Genomic DNA, 20148 nt, shown 5'->3' with positions numbered 1-20148 from the left:
TACTGCTATACTCTCACTATTACTATACCTTCCACCGATAATGCTCATGAAATCCGCCTGTTTCCATTTATTCTCCATTGAATTGTAAAGCCTATATGGAGCTGGATAATCAAAGCAGACTGATATGGGGACCCACGAGATGGAAAAGTTTTAAGATGCCGCTTAAATTGTTTTCCCTTCAAATAACTTTTGTGCACATCATGCACACTGATGAGAGTTTCAGTCCCTCCGGATTTTCCTGAAATTCTACACCACGTGTCCATAACAGCATATTGTTTGGTGCTGTATGATATGATATATTTTTTCATGGGATTTCACGGTTAGGACCCAATAGCAAGACCACAGGAGACAGAAGTTGGTATAAACAGGTTTTATTTAGCCTGAATAAGATGACAGGAAGGTGTGGAGCCCGTGGTCCGACACCAGAGAGTAGGCAGATCGATGGTGTGAGTCCCGTGGCTCGACACCGGAGGGCTGGCAGCTTGACAGCGTGATGTCCCGTGGCTCGACACCAGAGAGTAGGCAGATCGACGGTGTGAGTCCTGTGGCTCGACACCGGAGGGCTGGTAGCTTGATGGCGTGATGTCCCGTGGCTCGACACCGGAGAGATGGCAGCTTCACGGCGTGAGTAGTCCGCTAACACAACAGAGGGCAGAGCGGCGGTGTGTAGTCCGTTAACACAACGGAGGGCAGAGCAGCGGTGTGTAGTCCGTTAACACCACGGAGGGCAGAGCGGCAGTGAGTAGTCCGTAAAAACAAAGGAGGGCACGGGGGATTCCCGGACCGGCGGACACCGTAGGCAGGCGCTCGAGGCCGAAGATGCAACGGGGCTGAAGCAGGTGAAAGACGGTACAACCTGACAACCCCAGACTGCAGGACCAGAGTTTATATAGTGCCAGGGGAAGCGTTAGTGGGACCTGAGTCTGGTGTGTCAGCCTGCAGGAGGTAATCGGCTGGAGTGGCTGCAGCTGTGTGGCCATGGGAGGTGTCTGGTCTGACAGGGATCCTGACATATTTGGGAAGCTATGCTGATATGTTGCTTGTAAAGTTGATATCAACTGTATATTTTTGCCTCCAGAACATTTTTCAGCTCATTAAACTGTCATGCGTCATATTTTATTTGCTATATGCTGTCTTGCGTCTGTTAAATCTGAATCTGCACAATAACCACTGACCCTATCAGTAAACAAGTCGAAATTGTGTTAATTTATCTATTTACAAGTTATTTGACAGGGACTACATATAATAAACACACATTTGAATACATAAAATCTGATGCATTATACAGAGATATATAGCAAAAAGAACATCATATACATAACTACTGCTCACAATGGACATAGTCATTGTTAAAATATTAAAAATGAAATCAAAATGTATGCTTGCATTCCAGATTCTCCCACACCGTAAAGAAAAACAGTAAACATTTGAGGGAAGTTTTGATTTTGGAATATGTTTTTGCGGCTTTGATGTGCTCTATGTGAGGGCAGTTGGGGTAACAGCATCCCAGCATCCCATGACAGCATCCCAGCATCCTCCCTTCCTCTCCTCTTGGGGGCACTGTGGTCTTGGACAACTCGCTCCGAGAGCAGCGTGAAGTGCAGCCATTCAGTGCAGCAGCAGCAGCAGCAGCAGCAGAAGCAGCAGCGTGGGATCAGCGGTATTCACTCTGTGGTCCGGGGACCCGTTGGGGGACTTGAGGTTCAACGCAGGATGATGGAGAAATGAGTCAGATGCTCATCTAAAGCCTGCGGAGGTAACGCGTGCTGATGCTGTTGGATTCCTGAGAATGTGTCGGAAGAAGCGCGTTTGGTGAAAAATTGATTTGTGTGTTACAGATTTGAGAATGTGGTGGGACGGCCAGCTCAGTGTGTGTGTGTGTGTGTGTGTGTGTGTGTGTGTGTGTGTGTCAAGCCTTACACTCGTACTGTAACTCCGTAGGTGGAAGGAGAACAGTTGTCAAGGTTATCTTCATTAATGTCAGAAAACTTGTGACCATGTGTGTGTATGTGTGTCTGTGTGTGTGTGTATGCTTGTGTGTCTGTGTGCATGCATGTGTGTGTGCACTCTTTTTCTGTCTGACATCTCTGAATTCTCCTGTGACTCACAGCAGGAGGCTGACTCACTGCTACTCCTTTTGCTGCGTGTGTGTTCTACATATTGAGATGTTATTGGTTCACCCCATTCTCTCTCTCTCTCTCTCTCTCTCTCTCTCTCTCTCTCTCTCTCTCTTTTTCTCTCTGTCTGTCTCTTTATTGTCTCAATGACACCAATGAGCTTGTTTTCGCCGCAGTCTTTCCAGTATATTTATCAAGTCTCTAAATATGACTTGACACATTTCTACCTGTGTGGGTTTTGGACCCTGGCGGTCTGAGATTTATTTCCCTCCCACTGGTGCAGCATGAGGTCACAATGACAAAAACATTGCCTTCAGGATGGAACCACAGACTGTATATAAGAAGTGGTTTGTGGAATGACGTTTTTTAAGCATCTAGTTTGACGATTTCGCCGTCGCCATCTTGGATTACGGCCGTCACCATGTTGGTTTTTTTTTTGCAACCAACATATGGAGGTTACCATTTTTATACTATCTTGTGAATCGCAGTCAATCACAGTGAGAACGCCCTAAAGCAAACCCTTCTTTATGGTCTGTTTGACTCTAAATGGACCATAATTTACTAAATGAAGATCATGCTGTATTGAAGAAAACTTGAAACTAGAGATTGAGACCATAAACTCATGTTTACAATGTTTACTGAGGTAATAAAACAAGTGAGAAGTAGAGTAATTTTCTCATAGACTTCTATGCAATCACACTTCTTTTTGCCACCGGAGGAGTCGCCCCCTGATGGCCAGTAGAGAGAATGCAAGTTTTAAGACACTTCCACATCGGCTTCACTCGGCAGAACCTGAGATTACTGTCTTGAAGGAACCAAAACGGTGTACAATTTTGTGAATTTCCATTTGAATTTCAGTTTTGTTCCACAGCTACCCGCTAATGTTAGCTGTTTGGTTGTTTGGTGTTGAGGTCGATAGAGTACGGTGGGTTTTTAAAGCCAATTTTCAAAAGTATAGACATCATTTGTCAACTCATTATTCAGAATAAATCTAAAAGGCATAATAAATCTCTGGAGTATGGGTTGTCACACCTACTGTGAGTAAAGGGCAACAGCATTCATTGTTAAACATTCGTTAGTGCAAAAGCCTGAGGTTTTAGTAGCACATCACAACTGTGAAATATGTTATAGCATAATTACTTAAGAGGTACCTTAGGATGTCAAATGTAAAGCTTTGTTGACTAGTACTGTATCCCCATATGTACCCAATGGTTACAAATACACTAAAAGTATCTATAAAACACCCCGTACCCAGTTGTGGTGACATTAATTCCTGTACTTTAGCCGCTACTGGCTGCTAATTGATCTGAATTGTTTAGACGTCTGTTCCGACCAAAATTATACACAACGCATGCCAATACTTTATATATCATTGCATACATTTTTCCCATTCGTGTCCACAAGTGACCGTCACTTCCAAGAAGCTCAATCACAAAGTTTAAACAGATAACGCCGCAGCAAACGGCTAAACAATTCAGATCAGTTAGCATTCGTTAGCGGCTAAAGTGGAGGACTTTTAGTCACTGCAATTAGGTCAAAAAAGCGTTTGCTTCTTTTCCCATTCAATCACACCTTTAATTACTGACATATTACACAATTCATATTAAACACAAATCAAATACATGGCTCCTACTCCAGTAATTATTAAAATACTTAAATACAACTTATTTCTCCTTTCCCCTAAAATTCCGAAATCTTACTCCCTTGATACGCAATACCTTTTGACACGGTGAACCACCAGATCCTCCTCTCCAACCTCGAGGGGATGGGCGTCTCAGGCGCTGCACTCTCCCTGTTTTCATCCTACCTGACAGGTCGATCCTACCAGGTGACATGGAGGGGGGCCATGTCGGAACCACGCATGCTGACTACGGGGGTTCCACAAGGTTCAGTCCTGGGCCAGTTCAGTCTCGCTCTACACAACATCTCTGGGTTCTGTTATTCGCTCGCATGACTTCTCCTACCATTGTTATGCCGATGACACCCAACTGGTCTTGTCATTTCGCCCCGGTGACACTCAGACCTCTGGAGCTTGTCCAGAAAGCTGCAGCTCACCTGGTGTTCAATCGCCCCAAGTTCTCCCACACAACTTCCCTTCTCCGTTCTCTACACTGGCTACTTGTAAGAGCTCGCATCCAGTTTAAGACTCTGGTGCTAGCCTACAGGGCAGTGAAAGGAAAAGCTCCTTCCTATCTCCAGGCCATGGTCAAGCCCTACACCCCGGCCCAACCACTTTGCTCTGCTGCCTCACGGCGATTGGTTGCCCCGTCGCTCAGAGGTCCCTGCGGCTGATCGACCCGGTCACGGTTTTTTTCTGTCCTGGCCCCACAGTGGTGGAATGAACTCCCCACTGACGTAAGGACAGTAGAGTCGCTGCCCATCTTTCGGCGCAGGCTGAAAACTCATCTCTTCAAGAAGTACTACCCTGAGCCTTCCACTTAGCACTTATTGTATTCATATTTGTTTTTTGTACATATTATATTTGTATTAGTTTGTTTCTGCACTGTACTTCTGCTCTGGTTTATGCTCTTAGATGCTTGTGTAAAAAAGGAGATGCACTTATGACTTCTGGTAACTAGCAGTTCTCTTGAATACCTATGTTGAATACACTTATTGTAAGTCGCTTTGGATAAAAGCGTCTGCAAAATGACTGTAATGTAATATAATGTAATGTACCTTCATTTAGGGACCAGCAAGAACCGAAAGTATTTTTTCATGTACTGATTCACACGACGATGTAACACCACAAGTTAAGTAAGAATTAACGCTGTAAATGTGTACGCTGTGAATCACCAGCAGCGTTATAAAGTGTGACCAAAATACTGAGCATGGCCCCTTTAAAGTTACAATCGAGAAGATCTCCGTTTCGCTCTCTTCGGTGCCCCTATGGCGAAAAGCGGCAACTGCAGGCGTGTTTTTGGGATCTCACTTCCAAGAGATTCCAAACGGTGTCGCCTTTTCTCTGGGAATGTCACTACAGATGCCAACTTTGTTATACTGCGAATGCATCGGTGGGCCACAGACTCAATCGCCATTGTGTTTTGGGAGCTAGATATGACTTAACAGATATTTATCTAAATGAAAACAAAGGTCTCTTGCTCTCGAAGGTTGCAAAGGGCTTTCCTTTAAACAGAAAACAGTGCGTAGATGTAACGTTCAAGACGTGTGTTTGGCATTGGTCACCATTTTATTTTTAGCTTTATGTGAATTGAGACAGAGATTCACAAGCAATGGAATGAGGAAGTAGAGAAGAAGGGGGGAGATGAGGGTAATGCAATGTGATGACCTTTGACCTTCACCTATGTCAACAAATCAATAGTGCTCCGTTTCAAAAGGCCTCCGCCAATCATTGACGCGCTTTTAAAAATACCCACGGGGCACCTGTGGAGTAGTCTGACTGAGCGCAGCGTCTCCATGGCAACAACATCATTACCAGAATAGCTCTTTCTTTCTCTCTTTCTCTCTATTTCTGTCTCTCACTCTCCCTTTCATGCCACCTCCAGCCCTCTCTCCATCGTTTCTACCTTGTTCTCTTCCTCTGTTCGTGCAGAATATTTCCCTGCTCTTTTTTTTCTACCCTCGCGTTTCCTTAATTTTTTCCCTTCTTTCCCCATCCTTCCTTCTCTTCCCTTCCTCCCTCCCTCCATCTCTCTCCATCTTTCCTCCAATCCCCCTGCTCTGTCACATTCTCTTACCTTCTCTCCTCCCTCATTTTCCCAATCTCCATCTTTTCTATTCCCTCCACCTCCTCCGCAGTCACTTTGTGCTAAGAGTGGAGATATTTATAGCCCCTCTCCTCTCCTTAAATTGTAAACAACGATGAATAAAAGGGAGATTTTTGCCTTTTTCCCACCTCAAACCTTGTCGCTGTTAATTCTGACAGTTAATTTGTATGCATCATGATTCCAGATATATCAGTTTTGACAAACATCACAGACTTATTCCAAAAGTAAGCTGAAGTCCCACCACAGTTCTGTTATGCTATGGACTCCACAATGTTGCTGTTTCACAATGTAATTTGTATTTTTCTTCCGCAGCAAAGACTGTTTGGTACACAGTTGCTAAAGATAATACAGCGTTGCTGAGATACAGGGGCATCTGAGTGTCCGAAATGCTAAAATTGTACAGTAAAACAAGACTAAGAGTCAGCTACAGCCATGCTAGTAGCTCTGTGATGCTGTACTTGACCTAAAAGCTAATGTCAGTGAGCTAACATGCTAGGAAACTGAGATTCTGACCTGATGATGGCGCTGCAGGTGAAAAGTCATTGATTGCCAAAGTAATTACGATTCATCCTGAGGGGAACATGAATGCCAAAAATCCTACACACATACAGGCATTATATCCCATAGCCATTTACATAACTTGTAAAATGTTGCGTTATTATATAAATGTTACGGTATATTGCTATTACTGTTCATTCAAACATCTAACACCCTAGTAGGTGCAACAACAGCAATCAAAGAAAATCAATAGCTGGATAAACGTGATAGGGGGCCTTGGGGGCAAAAATGACCCACTGGGCCCCTTTTAACACCTCAGTTATTTTCATAAAGGTTTTATTGGGATGTAAATCGGCCTTACATTTTCTGTGTAGTGAATGTGTTAAACACATTAATTTTGCATTGTAAAAGATTTGAGAACAAAACTAGAACAATGAAGCTCACAAAATTTGATAGAGGGATCCTCATGCAGTTACAGCTGATAACGCCGCCTGCGACCGACAGCATTGTTGTGGCAGGGTAGCGCCAACCCTCCGGCTCCCCCTCAGATAAACACTGTAACCTCTGTCGGCACGTTCGCCCTAGTTTGCACTGTTAGCGCTGTTAGTAGCGTAAGCTACGTGCCGCTGGCTCGCGGGTCGCCATGTTGAGAGCCGTTGAGAGGCAATCGAAGTGCTCCAAATCTCATGTCTTGTACCTTAAAGATCGGGTAGTAAAACAGGCTCCTTCGTAAGGCCCTTCATGTCAGATGATATATTGTTTTAGTGGTACATATGCCCATATTTCCAAACAATGTATCAAATCACCAAAAAAACTATTTGCACACAGTAAAACTGTGGCTTTTGGAGACCCCCGGGGGCCTGGAGCCCTGAGGCAGGTTGTGATCTAGCTCCCTTTTATGTCACTCAATATTACCTTTACATTCTAGCATCCAAGGGAATATTTATTCATCCAGATGGTTTAAAGAGACTTCGAGGATTCTGAAAATACCCTCAAATTAGCATAGTGTTGTTCAATGTCCATCTGGGTATTTGCAAAGATTGCGCGGGTATTTATATTTTTTCTGTAAAATCTGATGCTTGGCTCTGTGACTCAAATGTAAATACATTAAAAGGAGCAAACATGTAAAACCAACCTAGAGAAAAGCAGAAGACTGTCACAACTGAGGGGCTGAAGTGTGATGTTGGCCATTTTGCATAATAAATTATTAAAAAAAAAAATATATATATATGAATTGTTTTTAATAGTTTTACAATATTTTCTTTTGACTGACCAGTTGATTAATAAACGACTTGCTTCAACAATACTTGTACTGCTCAACTCACATGAACACATTATTTGATGGACTTTCAGTGTCTTTCAGTGTGCGGTCCTTGCTCATGTTACCTTCAGGTCCCACAGCGAGCAGCTAGCCCAACTGTGTACTGAGGCACAATATGAGTAGGAAACGAGGGAAAGTAAGGTGAAGTAGGAGACAAACTAAACTGAGAGTCTGTCTGCCTGTCTGTCTCTGCCATGTCTGTCTGCCTCCGTAGGTTTCTATTGGGTCTATTTTTAGCCCCAGCAGACTGGTCACGTGGCAGGAGGACGACGTCAATAATGTTGTTGTTGGTGGTGTAAGAGAGAGAGAGAGAGAAAAAAAAAAGAGAGAGGGAGGGATAGAGAGGCAGACTGTAAATATGGAGGAGGTTAAAACGATAGGAGGCGAAACGTCCTGCTCGTTGAAGTACACGTTTTAATGTATAAATAAAAGCGCAGAGGAACTCTACGACGGGGGGCGAACACACACCGAGCCTTGGCGGAGAAACCAAAGCCGAGAAGAAGCGACCTCTGCGCCAATACGCGTTCCAGCAGGAGGACCCACCGACATCCACGGTACCGAGAGAGCGTGCGTCCGTGCGTCCGTGCGTGTGACCGTTCACGAAGGGATATACCGACAGGCAGTTTTTAAAGGTTTGTCTTCGAAGCAACGGTCGCAGAGTGAGAAAGGTGACATTTTCTGTGTTTTTCCTAAGCCATTGCCTGCACTACAGTTATAACACAGTGGCTAACTTAGAAACAAATTGTCACACGGCTAACTTACGGCTAGCTAAAGGACACACGCTGGGCATCTGACCGACACAACAGCTAACTAACTAGCTAAGTTACTGAACAGGTAACACTTTACGGAATGCCATTATTCGCGTTCACGCAACAGTTGCCTGTGTTCTGGCAGTTATTGACCGGGGGAGTTTACGTCACAGCTAGCAGCTAACGTCACAACTAACAGCTAACAATTAAAAGTTAAACAGCGGTTAGTAGTTAACTCCTTACAGGATGGTTAGTGGACGGCTCCAAGCTAGCAGTGACCGGTGTAGTGCAACCAACCGAACAAGCTAACAACACAACACCTACTACCAGTGGCGAGTATCATAACTCAGTAATAAGCAAATATACGTACAACGTTAGTATTGTGTACTGTATTATCTTGTCCAATCTACAATTACATTCATGAATGAGGTCCCCTTATTAGATAGAACCTGACATACGGGTACATTGCTCACTCATTGCTCTTCTTAAAACTGTCTGACACTTTGCAGAGGCTGCTTGCAGTTGCATTGTCCCCAAAATGATCACGTTGATACTCAGCATGAAATATGGCAAACTTTTGCTCGCTAACATAAGTTTAGAAATGTATATCTTGCACGGTGTTGTTCATGTTGCTGTCAAACTTCATTATTATCAGCTGCCACGCTACCTGGCACACATGCCACCTGGGTAGGCCAGAGGCCAGTTGTGGACTATGCACAAGCCTATGCTTGTGCATAGTGAATTGGAGAGCAACAGGGCATAGCTGACTCTCAAGTATTTGTGTTTGATGTCTATAATTGTCAAAAAATCAGCCTGGTACAAATGGGCCCAAAAAGGTAGGTATAGTTATAGCCACTGCTGCTGCTGTAGAAACATCTACAGTCATGACTGTATTTGGCCAGTGCAAAGTATGGTTTGCCGCTGGGATTTAGAATATCCTGCAAAATGCTCCTGCACAATCTTGTAGCCATAGAAATGGAGCGAGGCGGCCTCCGCCGACAGACAATCGTCCCCTCAACCGCAGTTGTAGCCTTGAGTAGTGTTTGTTTATTTTCATTAACAGATACATAAAGTGTCACCGAGGATTTTGCCTCAAGGTGGTAGTTTAAGAAGGATGCAACTTCCTTCCAAAAGAGGTGGACTGCCGGATGGCACCATAGCGTATGAGAATGAAACCTGTTGACAACATCTGTCATTTTTTGGCTTTCAAAGCGAAGTAACGGTGATGAAATAGTCGCTGTTTACATTTCCTGGCGTGCCACTGAAGGGGAATTTGGGAAATGTCCCAGCAAATCCTGCAAGTTGCCAGCCTCAAGGGATTTTTGAACATTTCACTTCCTCCAGAAAATTGGACGTCCATAGTTGGTTAGGAAGCTTTCTGCGGGATGCTTTGTACTGTAAATACCGTGTCAGCGTGTTGCGACCCACCCGAAAACATTGTTTGTTCTTGGGTAATGATTACCCATGGTGTCAAATTTATTCACAGTGATGGATTGTTTATTGATTAATGATGAAAGTCCCCAGTCTGGGTAACAGCCTGTGCCAGTCAGAGGCCACACCTTTTCAAGTTGATTGATGCAAATTTTAGCATGTGCATATAAAACAAAACAAAAACTCTAGATCTTAATTTCCTTTTCAACAGAGTGAAAAGTACCACAGTGCTTTGGAACATGTACTTTTGTTTTAAAAGAGTGTTTTGATTTGGTAGGTGACAGTTAATCACAGATTCCGCCGGCTTAAAATCACAACAAACTATTCTGTCGAGGTAGATAGAAGGATGAATATAACCTCTTGTTGTTCTGATAGCTGTTGTAACAGGGTTGTTTTTCATAGCATCCTCCTCACATTATACTTCTCGGCTTCACTTTTCTTCTTCCTTTAAATTGCCTCTTGCTTCATTCTTTCCCTCCTTCATGTTACTAAACATAGCTGCATTGAGATATTATTTTCATTCTGGCTGTCGGTAGATTCAACCAGACAAGGACAGCCCCAAAAATGCGGAAGCCCGAAGAGCTTTTTTTAACGATGTGCTGGTTAGTTGTATCCAGTCCTCTTAATACATCCATGGCCCCTCCTCACTCACGACGAAAAGCCAATGGGATTTTTCCCATTGGATTATGGATCATTGCAGAACTCTGTGGCAAACAAATGTTATGATAATTACACATTCTGTTCTCCAAGATTGCTTTAAAAAATGAACACCTCTTTAATGGGTTTTGCGCAATTACAATCGCCAGAAGTAAAAAGCTAATGGTAAAAACAAAGGAAAGGATGTAAACAAACCACGCCATGGTCGCATGACTTCGCTTCACCACCGCTCAGCTAAAGGCGGACAAGTATCTTGCGAGGTGATGATGATTTTGTAGTCTTGTTCAGCCACCTGTTAGCGACCGCCTTTTTTAAAACATGACACACTTCAAAAATTCACGAGTGGGATATCTGCCGGCATATTTTATCTTGTAGAACAACACGTTAACATCCCTTAAGCTTGTGTCAACCACATACCATATTTCAGGCATAAATAAAAGCCATTGACTTCGAGATGAGGGAACTCATTTCCGGGTTTTAGCACTCATTCCGGCAGAATTATCCATTCTGGTTGGAAGGGCGATGGAAAGGGATTTGCAACTCTGTCATGCACAGAGATTTTTACTAAAGCCCAGAGGTCAAACCTCACGGGTCAAAGGTCACTCCATTAGTTACATAAGAGCTTTAGGGCCATGCCACCAACTTTCAACTTCAGTGTCTGGATTTTATATGATACCTATTATATTCTATTCTATTCTGGGTTATATGTCAAATTTATTTTGCTTGTTAATAGTAGTTTTACAAAAAGTCGTGATATGCTACCTGCTAGCTTTTCCTTCGGGTTATGGGTAGAAAGGATCCGTCTTGTGTAAAACTCTCGCGAGAGTTTGTATATGTGCGCGAGAGTTCGTGCTCAAGTGTTTACGTTCGACAAGGAAACTTGAGGGGAAGGTGGCGGTTACAGTTCTTCTCGTGCTAATTTGAATGCAATGTGTCAGTGTGCTGGTCGCTGATGGAGGACCCCCCTCATCTGTATTCTAAGCTGAAGAAGTTTTCTAGCAAACCTGCATGATTTCAACCCGGTGAATAGCTACGTAGAAAAAGGCCAATCTTCTCTCTGATGGTCTCGTTGACTTACAGTATCGGTCATATAGGCATCAGTGTTACATTGAGACTGTTTACCAGTTAAAATTAACATACAACGTTAATACAGCAGGAACAGTCTTCATAAATATATATAATATAATATAAATCCAATGTATCCACTGCAATATAAATAATCTATGCAATCTACTGTGCAATATTTACAACCATTCAGTCCGACTAGATCATATTTTAGTTTTTGTTTCACCGCTTTTTTTTACTTGTTTATTATACCTTTACTGGGTAATTACGTATTTATTGTACTTGTTTTGATCTTGTGTTTCTACTTGTTTCTTGTTTGTTCGTTTGCACCGTCCACTCTGCTGCTGTAATCCTGCACAATTCCCCGCTGTGGGACTAATAAGGGATTATTTTATCTAATATTAATTTACCTTAAATATTCCTCCCCAAAATGTTTTAACTTTTTGTTTCTGCTGCCCTCAAGTGGCCACATTTTGTTTTTTATGATCATTTAAACAATAATGATCATCTAAATAATTCACAGAGGGAAAGACGAGTAAAGAACATCTTCAGGAATATGTCTGCTTTCCTCCACTGTCTTATCGTCTTGTTGCTCCTGTTGTGGATCCATTTTTCTGCCAATCAATCGACTGATCTTTGCAGCTCTGCATATAACGGTAATTGTTCACATGCAGTCCTGATGTTACGTCTGTGAGGACAGATACTGTGTGTGTGTGTGTGTGTGTGTGTGTGTGTTGGACAATGTGTATTTGTCTTCTTTCTCCTTGAGCCTGCAGAGAGGGTGAGAAAGAGAGAGATAAAGAGCTGCTGTCTTATAGGCCTGGTTGAACAGATGAGTGTGTGTGTGTGTGCACATTTGTGTGCGACGGAAAAAGCGAGCGAGGAATACAGACTATAAACAAATACTGCTGAGGGGCCGACTACGGCTCCACGTCCCGCTCGCTGTTTGTTTAGGGAAGAGGTGTTCAGGTGGAGCGTTGCCACGGCAGCCAGCTCCCCGGTTGCCAGGCAGCACTTCCTGCTCCTCTCCAGAATGGGAGGGGCCAGGTATTTTGGGATATTTCGGTGTGAAGACGAAGAGGAGGCAGCAGGGAGAGTGAGAGATTTATATTTCTTGATTTGTTTTATTTATTTTTTCCAAAATGGACTCAAATGTTGCTGTGTTCTATTTTAAAACAGGCTTTCTCTTTCTGTGTGTGTGTGTGTGTGTGTGTGTGTTATTAGGTTAATGCGTATCGTTGGCCAGCAGGTGTGTCTTGTCACCGTTACTACCTAAGCACAGACTCACCCGCAGCGTTCCATCCCATTATCTTTTGCCCCGACACCGTTGCCACGGCGCCCGGCCAAGTGTGCCTGTTGGGACACGGACTTCCTGTGACTTCTTTTTGTGGAGTTGGGGGGGCGCATACTGTAAAGGCGGCGTGAGCCCCAAAATAGACGGACCAGTTGGACCCGGGCTTATTATAGCTCAGAAGCGTTGCAATCGTTTATTGTTTTTGATTTAGTTTGGGATTTTAGATTTTAGATTTCAGTTTGGCTTCTGTTACTTTTTTTCGTTGTGCTTTAACTGTTTAAAATATTAGGTTTTAACCTTGAGAACTAACCAGACCAGGGCTGCATTAAATGAGTATTTGCATTAGTGAGGAATTGATTAATGTTTTGGTTCATAAAATGTCATGAAATATAAAGGAAAGTGTCTCGATTCCCTGGAGCCCAAGATAATGACTTCCAATTGTGTTGTCTGACAGAAATAACCCAGACATTAATATTTGATATCATTTGTTATGGGATATTTCGTGTCAATCAACTTTAGAGCTGCAACGAATAGTTGTCACTTATTAATTAATCACAAACTATTTTTAAATCGATTCATCGATTTAAGTTATTTTTGAGGGGAAAAAAAGTCTGATGCCAGCTTCTTAAATGTGAATATTTTCTGGTTTCTGTACTCCTTTCTGACAATAAACTGAATATGTTTCAGCTGTGGACAAAAAAAAGACATTTGAGGAAACACTGATCGACTATTTGTTTTCCACCATTTTATGAAATTTCATAGAGCAAACAACTCATCAATTGATCAAGAAAATAATCTCTTGGCCTTTAGGAAGTTGTCATCAGTGTTGTTTCATTGTTTTCATTGGAGAAAGACCAAAGACAATAACCATCCGATTTAACTGTAAAGAAAACTATACCACAGACTAGGCACCATCATTTCGGGTCAGTATTGAGATTACGATTATTCGTTGACTTTTGAAACCTCATGCATTTAGAAAGAAGGAGTTCTGTTGCCTACATTTTAAAGGTCAACGCTGCATGCTGTAAAGCGCCACCTTCACCTCTTGCCTTTCCAAGTCGAACGTGAGAACCGCTACTGGAGGTCCAGGGGAGAGTTCCTACAGGGGGGGGGATCCTCCCACACCGCAAAAGCACACCTGAAGGAAAGGTTGGGCTGGATTTTTGAAACAGAAAGCAAGACGATGACACGGCCCGAGTACGGTCTGCGTTGTTTCCTCTGGAGTTCTTCCTGTTCAGGCTACCTTACAGTGCCGAATCGATGGCAGGAACTTGTACAATCTTCCTAATGAGGTTCTTTGTCTTTTTTCTTTTTTGGTTGGCTGCCAACTGTCATTTTAGAGATGCTGTGATTTCAATAATGGTATAATAAAAACCTGCTGAGGTAATACTCAGTGTTACCTTTGCATATTTTGACGTTAGAAGGCTTTTTTACCCCACATTCATCAGCAGAAGGGGGCAAAAGTTTCTCTGTGCTCATATTAAATCTTAGTTCATAAAGTGATCATGAGTTGTGACATTATATCTGGTTCGGCAAACCAATCACAGTCCGGTATGCAACATAGTGTGGATGTGTCGGATGGGTTCTGATAGCCGGTTCTATTTTTGGATACGCTTCCTGGTCAGCAAAGTACCCAGAATTATGAAGCTCTGTCGTAACAAGTCTGCTTTAAAATCTTCTCTCTCATTTTTTTTTTTTTTTTCATTTTCCACATATTATGCCTCATATCTCAGTTTCAGTGAAGTAGTGATGTGCAACGTAATCCTCCCCAGATGCACGTATGGAATTAATTAAGTGGGATGTAATGGAAATTCAAATTACTGGTGCGACATTTTGCGTTAATGTCGAATTTTCTTTTTTTTTTTACTTGAAATTTGAGGAAAGAATATTTTCAGGAGTTGTATGTCATTGATTATGTTGCACTCAATTTGATTTAAATGGGTTTTTTTCACCTTCACACCATCGCATACACGACTGAGACACAACATTAGAAATACCGCCACAACTGCAGCTTCAAATGGCACCATAGAATTGAATCACTTTGCTAAAAATGCCGCATTTGAATAGTGATTGTGGGGCTGTTGTATTGGATCGCATTAGATTGTATACAGCTAGACCAGTTTACTGCACTGTACAAGTAGTTATTGTCAGATACGGTCCCCTCTTGCTCTCTCTCATGCTTCTATACACATAGAATGCACCGCACATGACCAGTCGGTGGCGGCAGAGGACCAGGGGAGCCTCGGTGAGCAACAGGGTGCAGCTTGTTCTTTTTAATTCCGTGTAATTCCTGTTCAAACACAAGTGTCGCTTCAGGACACGACATACAGATGCAGGAACACTCTGATATGTAGAGCAGTGAGACGCAAGTTGAGCTCAGGCCAGAAGTTCTGAGTTACATGGAAAAAAAAAAAAATATATATATATATATATATATATATATATAACTATAACTAAAAACAAGCAGACAAAACCCAAGATAGGATACAATTCTAAAAAGTAAATAGGGATGAAACACAGAAATTAGATAAGAAATTAAAGAAACTACATTCAAAACATACATTATTCACTTTATAACAGGGGTTATTCACCTTCTTATCACTTAAGGCCCACTACTGATTGTTAAAAACAAAAATCTGAGAACCACTTTCTCACATAAATAAGGAAATTAGAACATGAAGGTGAAAAAATAAACATGTGTTAAGCCTCTGTCAGCTGCACCCATCACTGCCTGCCATTATGAATCCAAATTCAATGTATTCAGGGTCGTATTTCCTCACCAAGCACTTAGGAGCTTTTATTGACGCAGGGTCGTCTCCCACATCACTTTGTTTTGTTTCATAACCGATCCATTTTGTGTCACTGCATCCGAGGGAACGTTAGCTAGCTTACAGTAGAAGCAACACGTTTGTCTCTAGCTGATGATGTGTCGTGATTGGCGTGGTGATATTCAAATGTCACTAGTCATTAAGAATTATGCTCTGAGTGAGTTACTTGTTTTTTTTAAATATTTCTATTTATGACATTTAGATATTTAAATTTAATCCAACCATTTGATCATATCTCCGTGGCCCACTAGATAGCTCTACTGTAGCTCCTGTCGTCACTAGTTATGACATCACTGGTGTCACTAGAGTTCTACTGTAGCTCACAATTTAGCTCTCATGTGATGTTACAATCAAAAGGCCTCTTATGTAGCTCTCAATGATAGTTCTGCTATAACCTTCAACATCAAAGGAGGTCTTGTGATGACACAATTGTGTCTTTTGGTTTTCACAAACCACTCAAGATAAATCATGACCAGGATTACAAAATATGAAAGTTAAGTCGAAAAATAGGGCTTTTCTCCCGGGACGTGTCAAAATCTCTTCATTCGGAGACAATAAAGAAACTAAAGTGCAGTGAAACTGCATTGCCGTAGCAATGCAGGTACTAGTTGGACAGACTGAAAGATCCGAGCATTTGGTAAACGACCTTATCAACTGGACTCCAGGAAATTGTTGCACAGACTGCTGGTCATTTATTGAGCGCATTTCTTCCTCCATCCTTTCCTCGTACGATGTTAAAACAAAAATAGACACAGAGGAGGAGAAGCCACCGGTAAACTCATTTTAGTGGAAACGCATTCTCGCTCAACGGCAGTCCAGTTTATGTTCATTAGTATTTGGCTGCTTAGCTCACATACTTGAACAAGCAAGACAGAGGTTGGATTTATTCTCGTATTTCAAACTGTACGTTTCACTTTTAACACAACAGGGGAAAAGGCTTCTAGGATGAGGACTAATTGACGTAATTGGTGAAACGTAAATGCTATCTCAGATAGCTGCTTTGGTTGGGGCTGCTGGGACTGTAAGCTAACCCAAATCCAGAGACAGCAGGACAGAGCTGCTAACGTTAGCCTCAACTCTGACATCCCGGACGAGCTTCCACAATGTGAACGATGAGACGAAAATACGACAAACTGGAATTAATTTGAAGACTTCGACCCGTCTCCTTGGTCAGATGGGTTAGGTCACTACTGTAGTTCGTAAGCTAGCTAAGTAAGTTAGCTGCTAACTTACAGCAGCTATAAATTAGCGGTTAACGTTAGAAATGCATGTCGAATACACTAATCCATTCCTTACACTTTTGCTCTTGTGTTTTTCGTTTCTGGAAGGTTAAATAAAATGATACCACATTCAAAACTCTTGATATAACACCTATCACCGCTTCAACATAGACAGACAAAACAATAACCGAAAAAAATGACAACCAATGAATAGAATGACTAGCAAGTGCTGAAAAACGTAACTTTCTCTTTTGCAGAAAAGCCGACATTGAGAGGAAAGCCTGATTCGTCTGTCTGACAGTCCGTCGTCTGACCCCCAACACATGGCCGACTTAGAGGACCCACTTTAACACACGCGTGCACACAGTGGAGGGATTGGGGAGGGTGGTCCAGGTTCGACCTTCATGAATTCCTCACACGCCTCAGGTAAGTCTCGTATCAGTCCGTCTTCCTATCTCAAAGAGCTGCCGTGGTTAATGCCGTTGTAACTGGAGAGAGACCGGTGCCTTTGTGACGTATGCTGGTTGAACGAATGAAACGGTGTCCGACTGGTTGTGCTGGTGTTGAGTTTAACGGTGGCGGTAGCTAAGACATCGGGGACTGGTTTTGCGACTGGAGAGCATCTCTAGTTTTTCTGCTTCGTCTCTGTTTTAATCAAGAGTTTCTATTATTCACATTCTTTCACATTACCTCTGTATTTACTGTTTTGTTAAAGTTTTGATATCTCAATTGAATCCATATGAGCAATGCAAGCTTTGAGCCTCTCTCGGGGTCGGATTACTCAGTTGTGTTACTTATTGTTGCACTTGACAGCTTAGTACATTTTTATAAAGGGAACCTTTTTAAGCTAACAGCTCAGTATACGAACTCTTCATGTAATGTATACTTTGGTCCAGTTTAAAATATCTATGACTTTTGCCTTGATTGCCAATAGATTTGGCAACAGGTTGAATTTCAATAACTTTGTTGACCCTCTGACCAAATTCCTGCAAAACTAATGGCATCACCATCAGCTTTACCTGCACTTTCTGTTTAGTGCTAATTAGCCGATATTAGCATGTTAACACTCAAAAATAAGGTGTCTAACATGGTAAACGTTCTATCTGCTAAACATCAGCATTATAGCATTAGCTGTGTCCAAAACCATCAATAATAATAAATATATATTTTATTGCACAAATGAATATAGTCGCAGTAAAAGAAAATCAGTACAGTCAGAAGAAGAAAAATGGACAAGAGTGTACAGTCATGCTAGCAGCTCTGCGAGGCTGCACATAGGCACAATGGTGCTTTAGGCTAAATTCTAACATGAGCATGCTAACAATGAGGATGCTAACATGCTGCGGATACAATGTTTACCATCGTCACCATCTTAGTTTTGCATTTTGGTATGCTAGCTAGCACTTAACACAAAGTACAGCCGAGGCTCATGGGAATATCAATAGCTTTGCAGGTACAGTATTTCGTCATGTTTATATTTGACGACATTTTGACCCAATATTGCTGCTGGATGAAAATGTACTACCATTTATGCTGAGGAGGAAATGAATGTAAGAAAAAACGTTCATGGCAATCCATCCACTAAATATAAAGTCAGGGGATCGTCACAGTCCAAAGGGTTCATCCTCTTGGGACCAGAGTACAAAGTTTTGGCACACATCAAATATGTTATACATACAATTAGGGCTGGGCGATAGGGCCAAAATCTTCTATCCTGATAAAGGTAATTTCATATCTTGATAGCAATATACCACAATATAGTCCATGTGAAATAACTAAATGGTAAAGCCTATATTTGTATGTCTCCTGTGTGAGCATTTCTCATTTTAATCAGAACTGTAGTGCAAAATGAACATAACGGTTTCAAGTAAAATTAAAGAGAAAAATAAATAAACAAATACAGGCCTGGCCTAGGGGACAGAAAATGTAATATGGATCAAAAAACAGCTGATAAATGCATTTCACAGGACAGTTGGCAGACATTAAGACACATAATAATTAGAGAATATTTTCATCAAAATTCTTATATTGTTTTGAATATATATATATTTATAATATATATATATTATATATATATATCATATCAGCCAGACCTACATCCAATTATTTAGGAGGACGCTCTCATAGATCAGGATGCCCCAAAAAAACATAGCGCAGCAGTATTGAGCCATGGATGTGTTATGTGCACTGACTGCAGTTTGATTAAAATCTGTGATACAGAGGACCGGTGGTTACATTCAACATTGTTAACTGATGTGAGATGCGGCCATTTTTTTCTCAGCAGGTAATGTGCGTATTATTTACTGTATTAGTGCGTTAGTTGGATGGCAGACGAATGCATTTTTTGGTAGCAGACAGTCAAGACACCTGTGCGGCCCTTCCGTTGGTATTTCTTGACACTTTTTGTCTCGGCTTGAGTGACTGATCGACTGACTTGACTGTAACGCGGTTGTCATGGATACAGATGTAGTACATAACGCTCGCACACTCACACACAGACACACACACACACACCCACAGAAACACACACAGACAGCAATGTGACTCCAGGGGTTGATGCGCCTCAAATAGAAACGCAGAGATGAGTCATCCGCTGAGCTACTGCAGTACACACACACACACACACACACACACACACACACACACACACACACACCTTTAGCGATGTGTTTAGACCATTAAGATGGGAGACATGTTGCCCGGTCAGTGCCATCTCTCTCCGTCTCTCTCCTGCTGCCAAAGTGATGTGAAAGGGCGACGTAAGACAGCAGAGCGAGTCTTTAATATATAACCGTTGCAGCAGCTCAAGTCATTGTAAAAACAACGGAGGACTCCGTTTATCAGCCTTTACATTTCCTCCTCTTTCCATGTATTCGTCTCTCTGTGCTTGTGAGTCACTCCGAGGCAGCCCTTTGTCTGCTCGAGGGACACGTAGCTGTTTAACACAGGAGGTGGGGACGAGGAGGAGGTGGGATGAAGGTGATGATAGAATGGCTTAAATATTCTTCTTCCTGGAGCGAAAAAGGAAACTCGTCACAGCGGCGACGATGACGCCAGAGCTGAGAAGCTGAGGAATACAGAGGTGTTAAATACATCCTTCTTGTCGAAATGATCAGAATTGACCTGAGCTGATCCGCTGGATCTGTACTGGGGCCATTTATTTTTAATATATTAGCTCATTTGTCCTGATCCTGTGTTTTTTCTTCTTCTTTTTTTCTGGAATCTTTCCAGCAGTCAGCGACA

The 20148-nt window shown here is 42.2% G+C and overlaps 1 protein-coding gene across 3 annotated transcripts in view; it reads left to right on the top strand.

Moving 5' to 3' along the window:
- Positions 1-1622: 1622 nt before the first annotated feature.
- hdac5 (histone deacetylase 5) overlaps positions 1623-20148 on the top strand; it is a 53591-nt gene continuing 35065 nt past the window's right edge. The window contains exons 1-2 of one of the 3 annotated variants that reach the window (XM_031876203.1): positions 1623-1756; positions 17163-17331. In XM_031876203.1, coding sequence (XP_031732063.1) covers positions 17310-17331 — 22 coding nt within the window. In that variant the 5' untranslated portion in view covers positions 1623-1756; positions 17163-17309. Of the gene's footprint in view, positions 1757-5797; positions 8330-17162; positions 17332-20148 lie in introns of those variants that run through there. The other 2 variants (XM_031876202.1, XM_031876201.1) reach the window with 2 other exon arrangements.

This window comes from Anarrhichthys ocellatus, unplaced genomic scaffold, assembly GCF_004355925.1.
Source record: "Anarrhichthys ocellatus isolate YVR2014 unplaced genomic scaffold, GSC_Weel_1.0 scaffold106, whole genome shotgun sequence".
Classification (NCBI taxonomy): domain Eukaryota; kingdom Metazoa; phylum Chordata; class Actinopteri; order Perciformes; family Anarhichadidae; genus Anarrhichthys; species Anarrhichthys ocellatus.
Note: the sequence above shows the minus strand (reverse complement) of the source record. Positions and strands in the feature narration are given on the sequence as shown.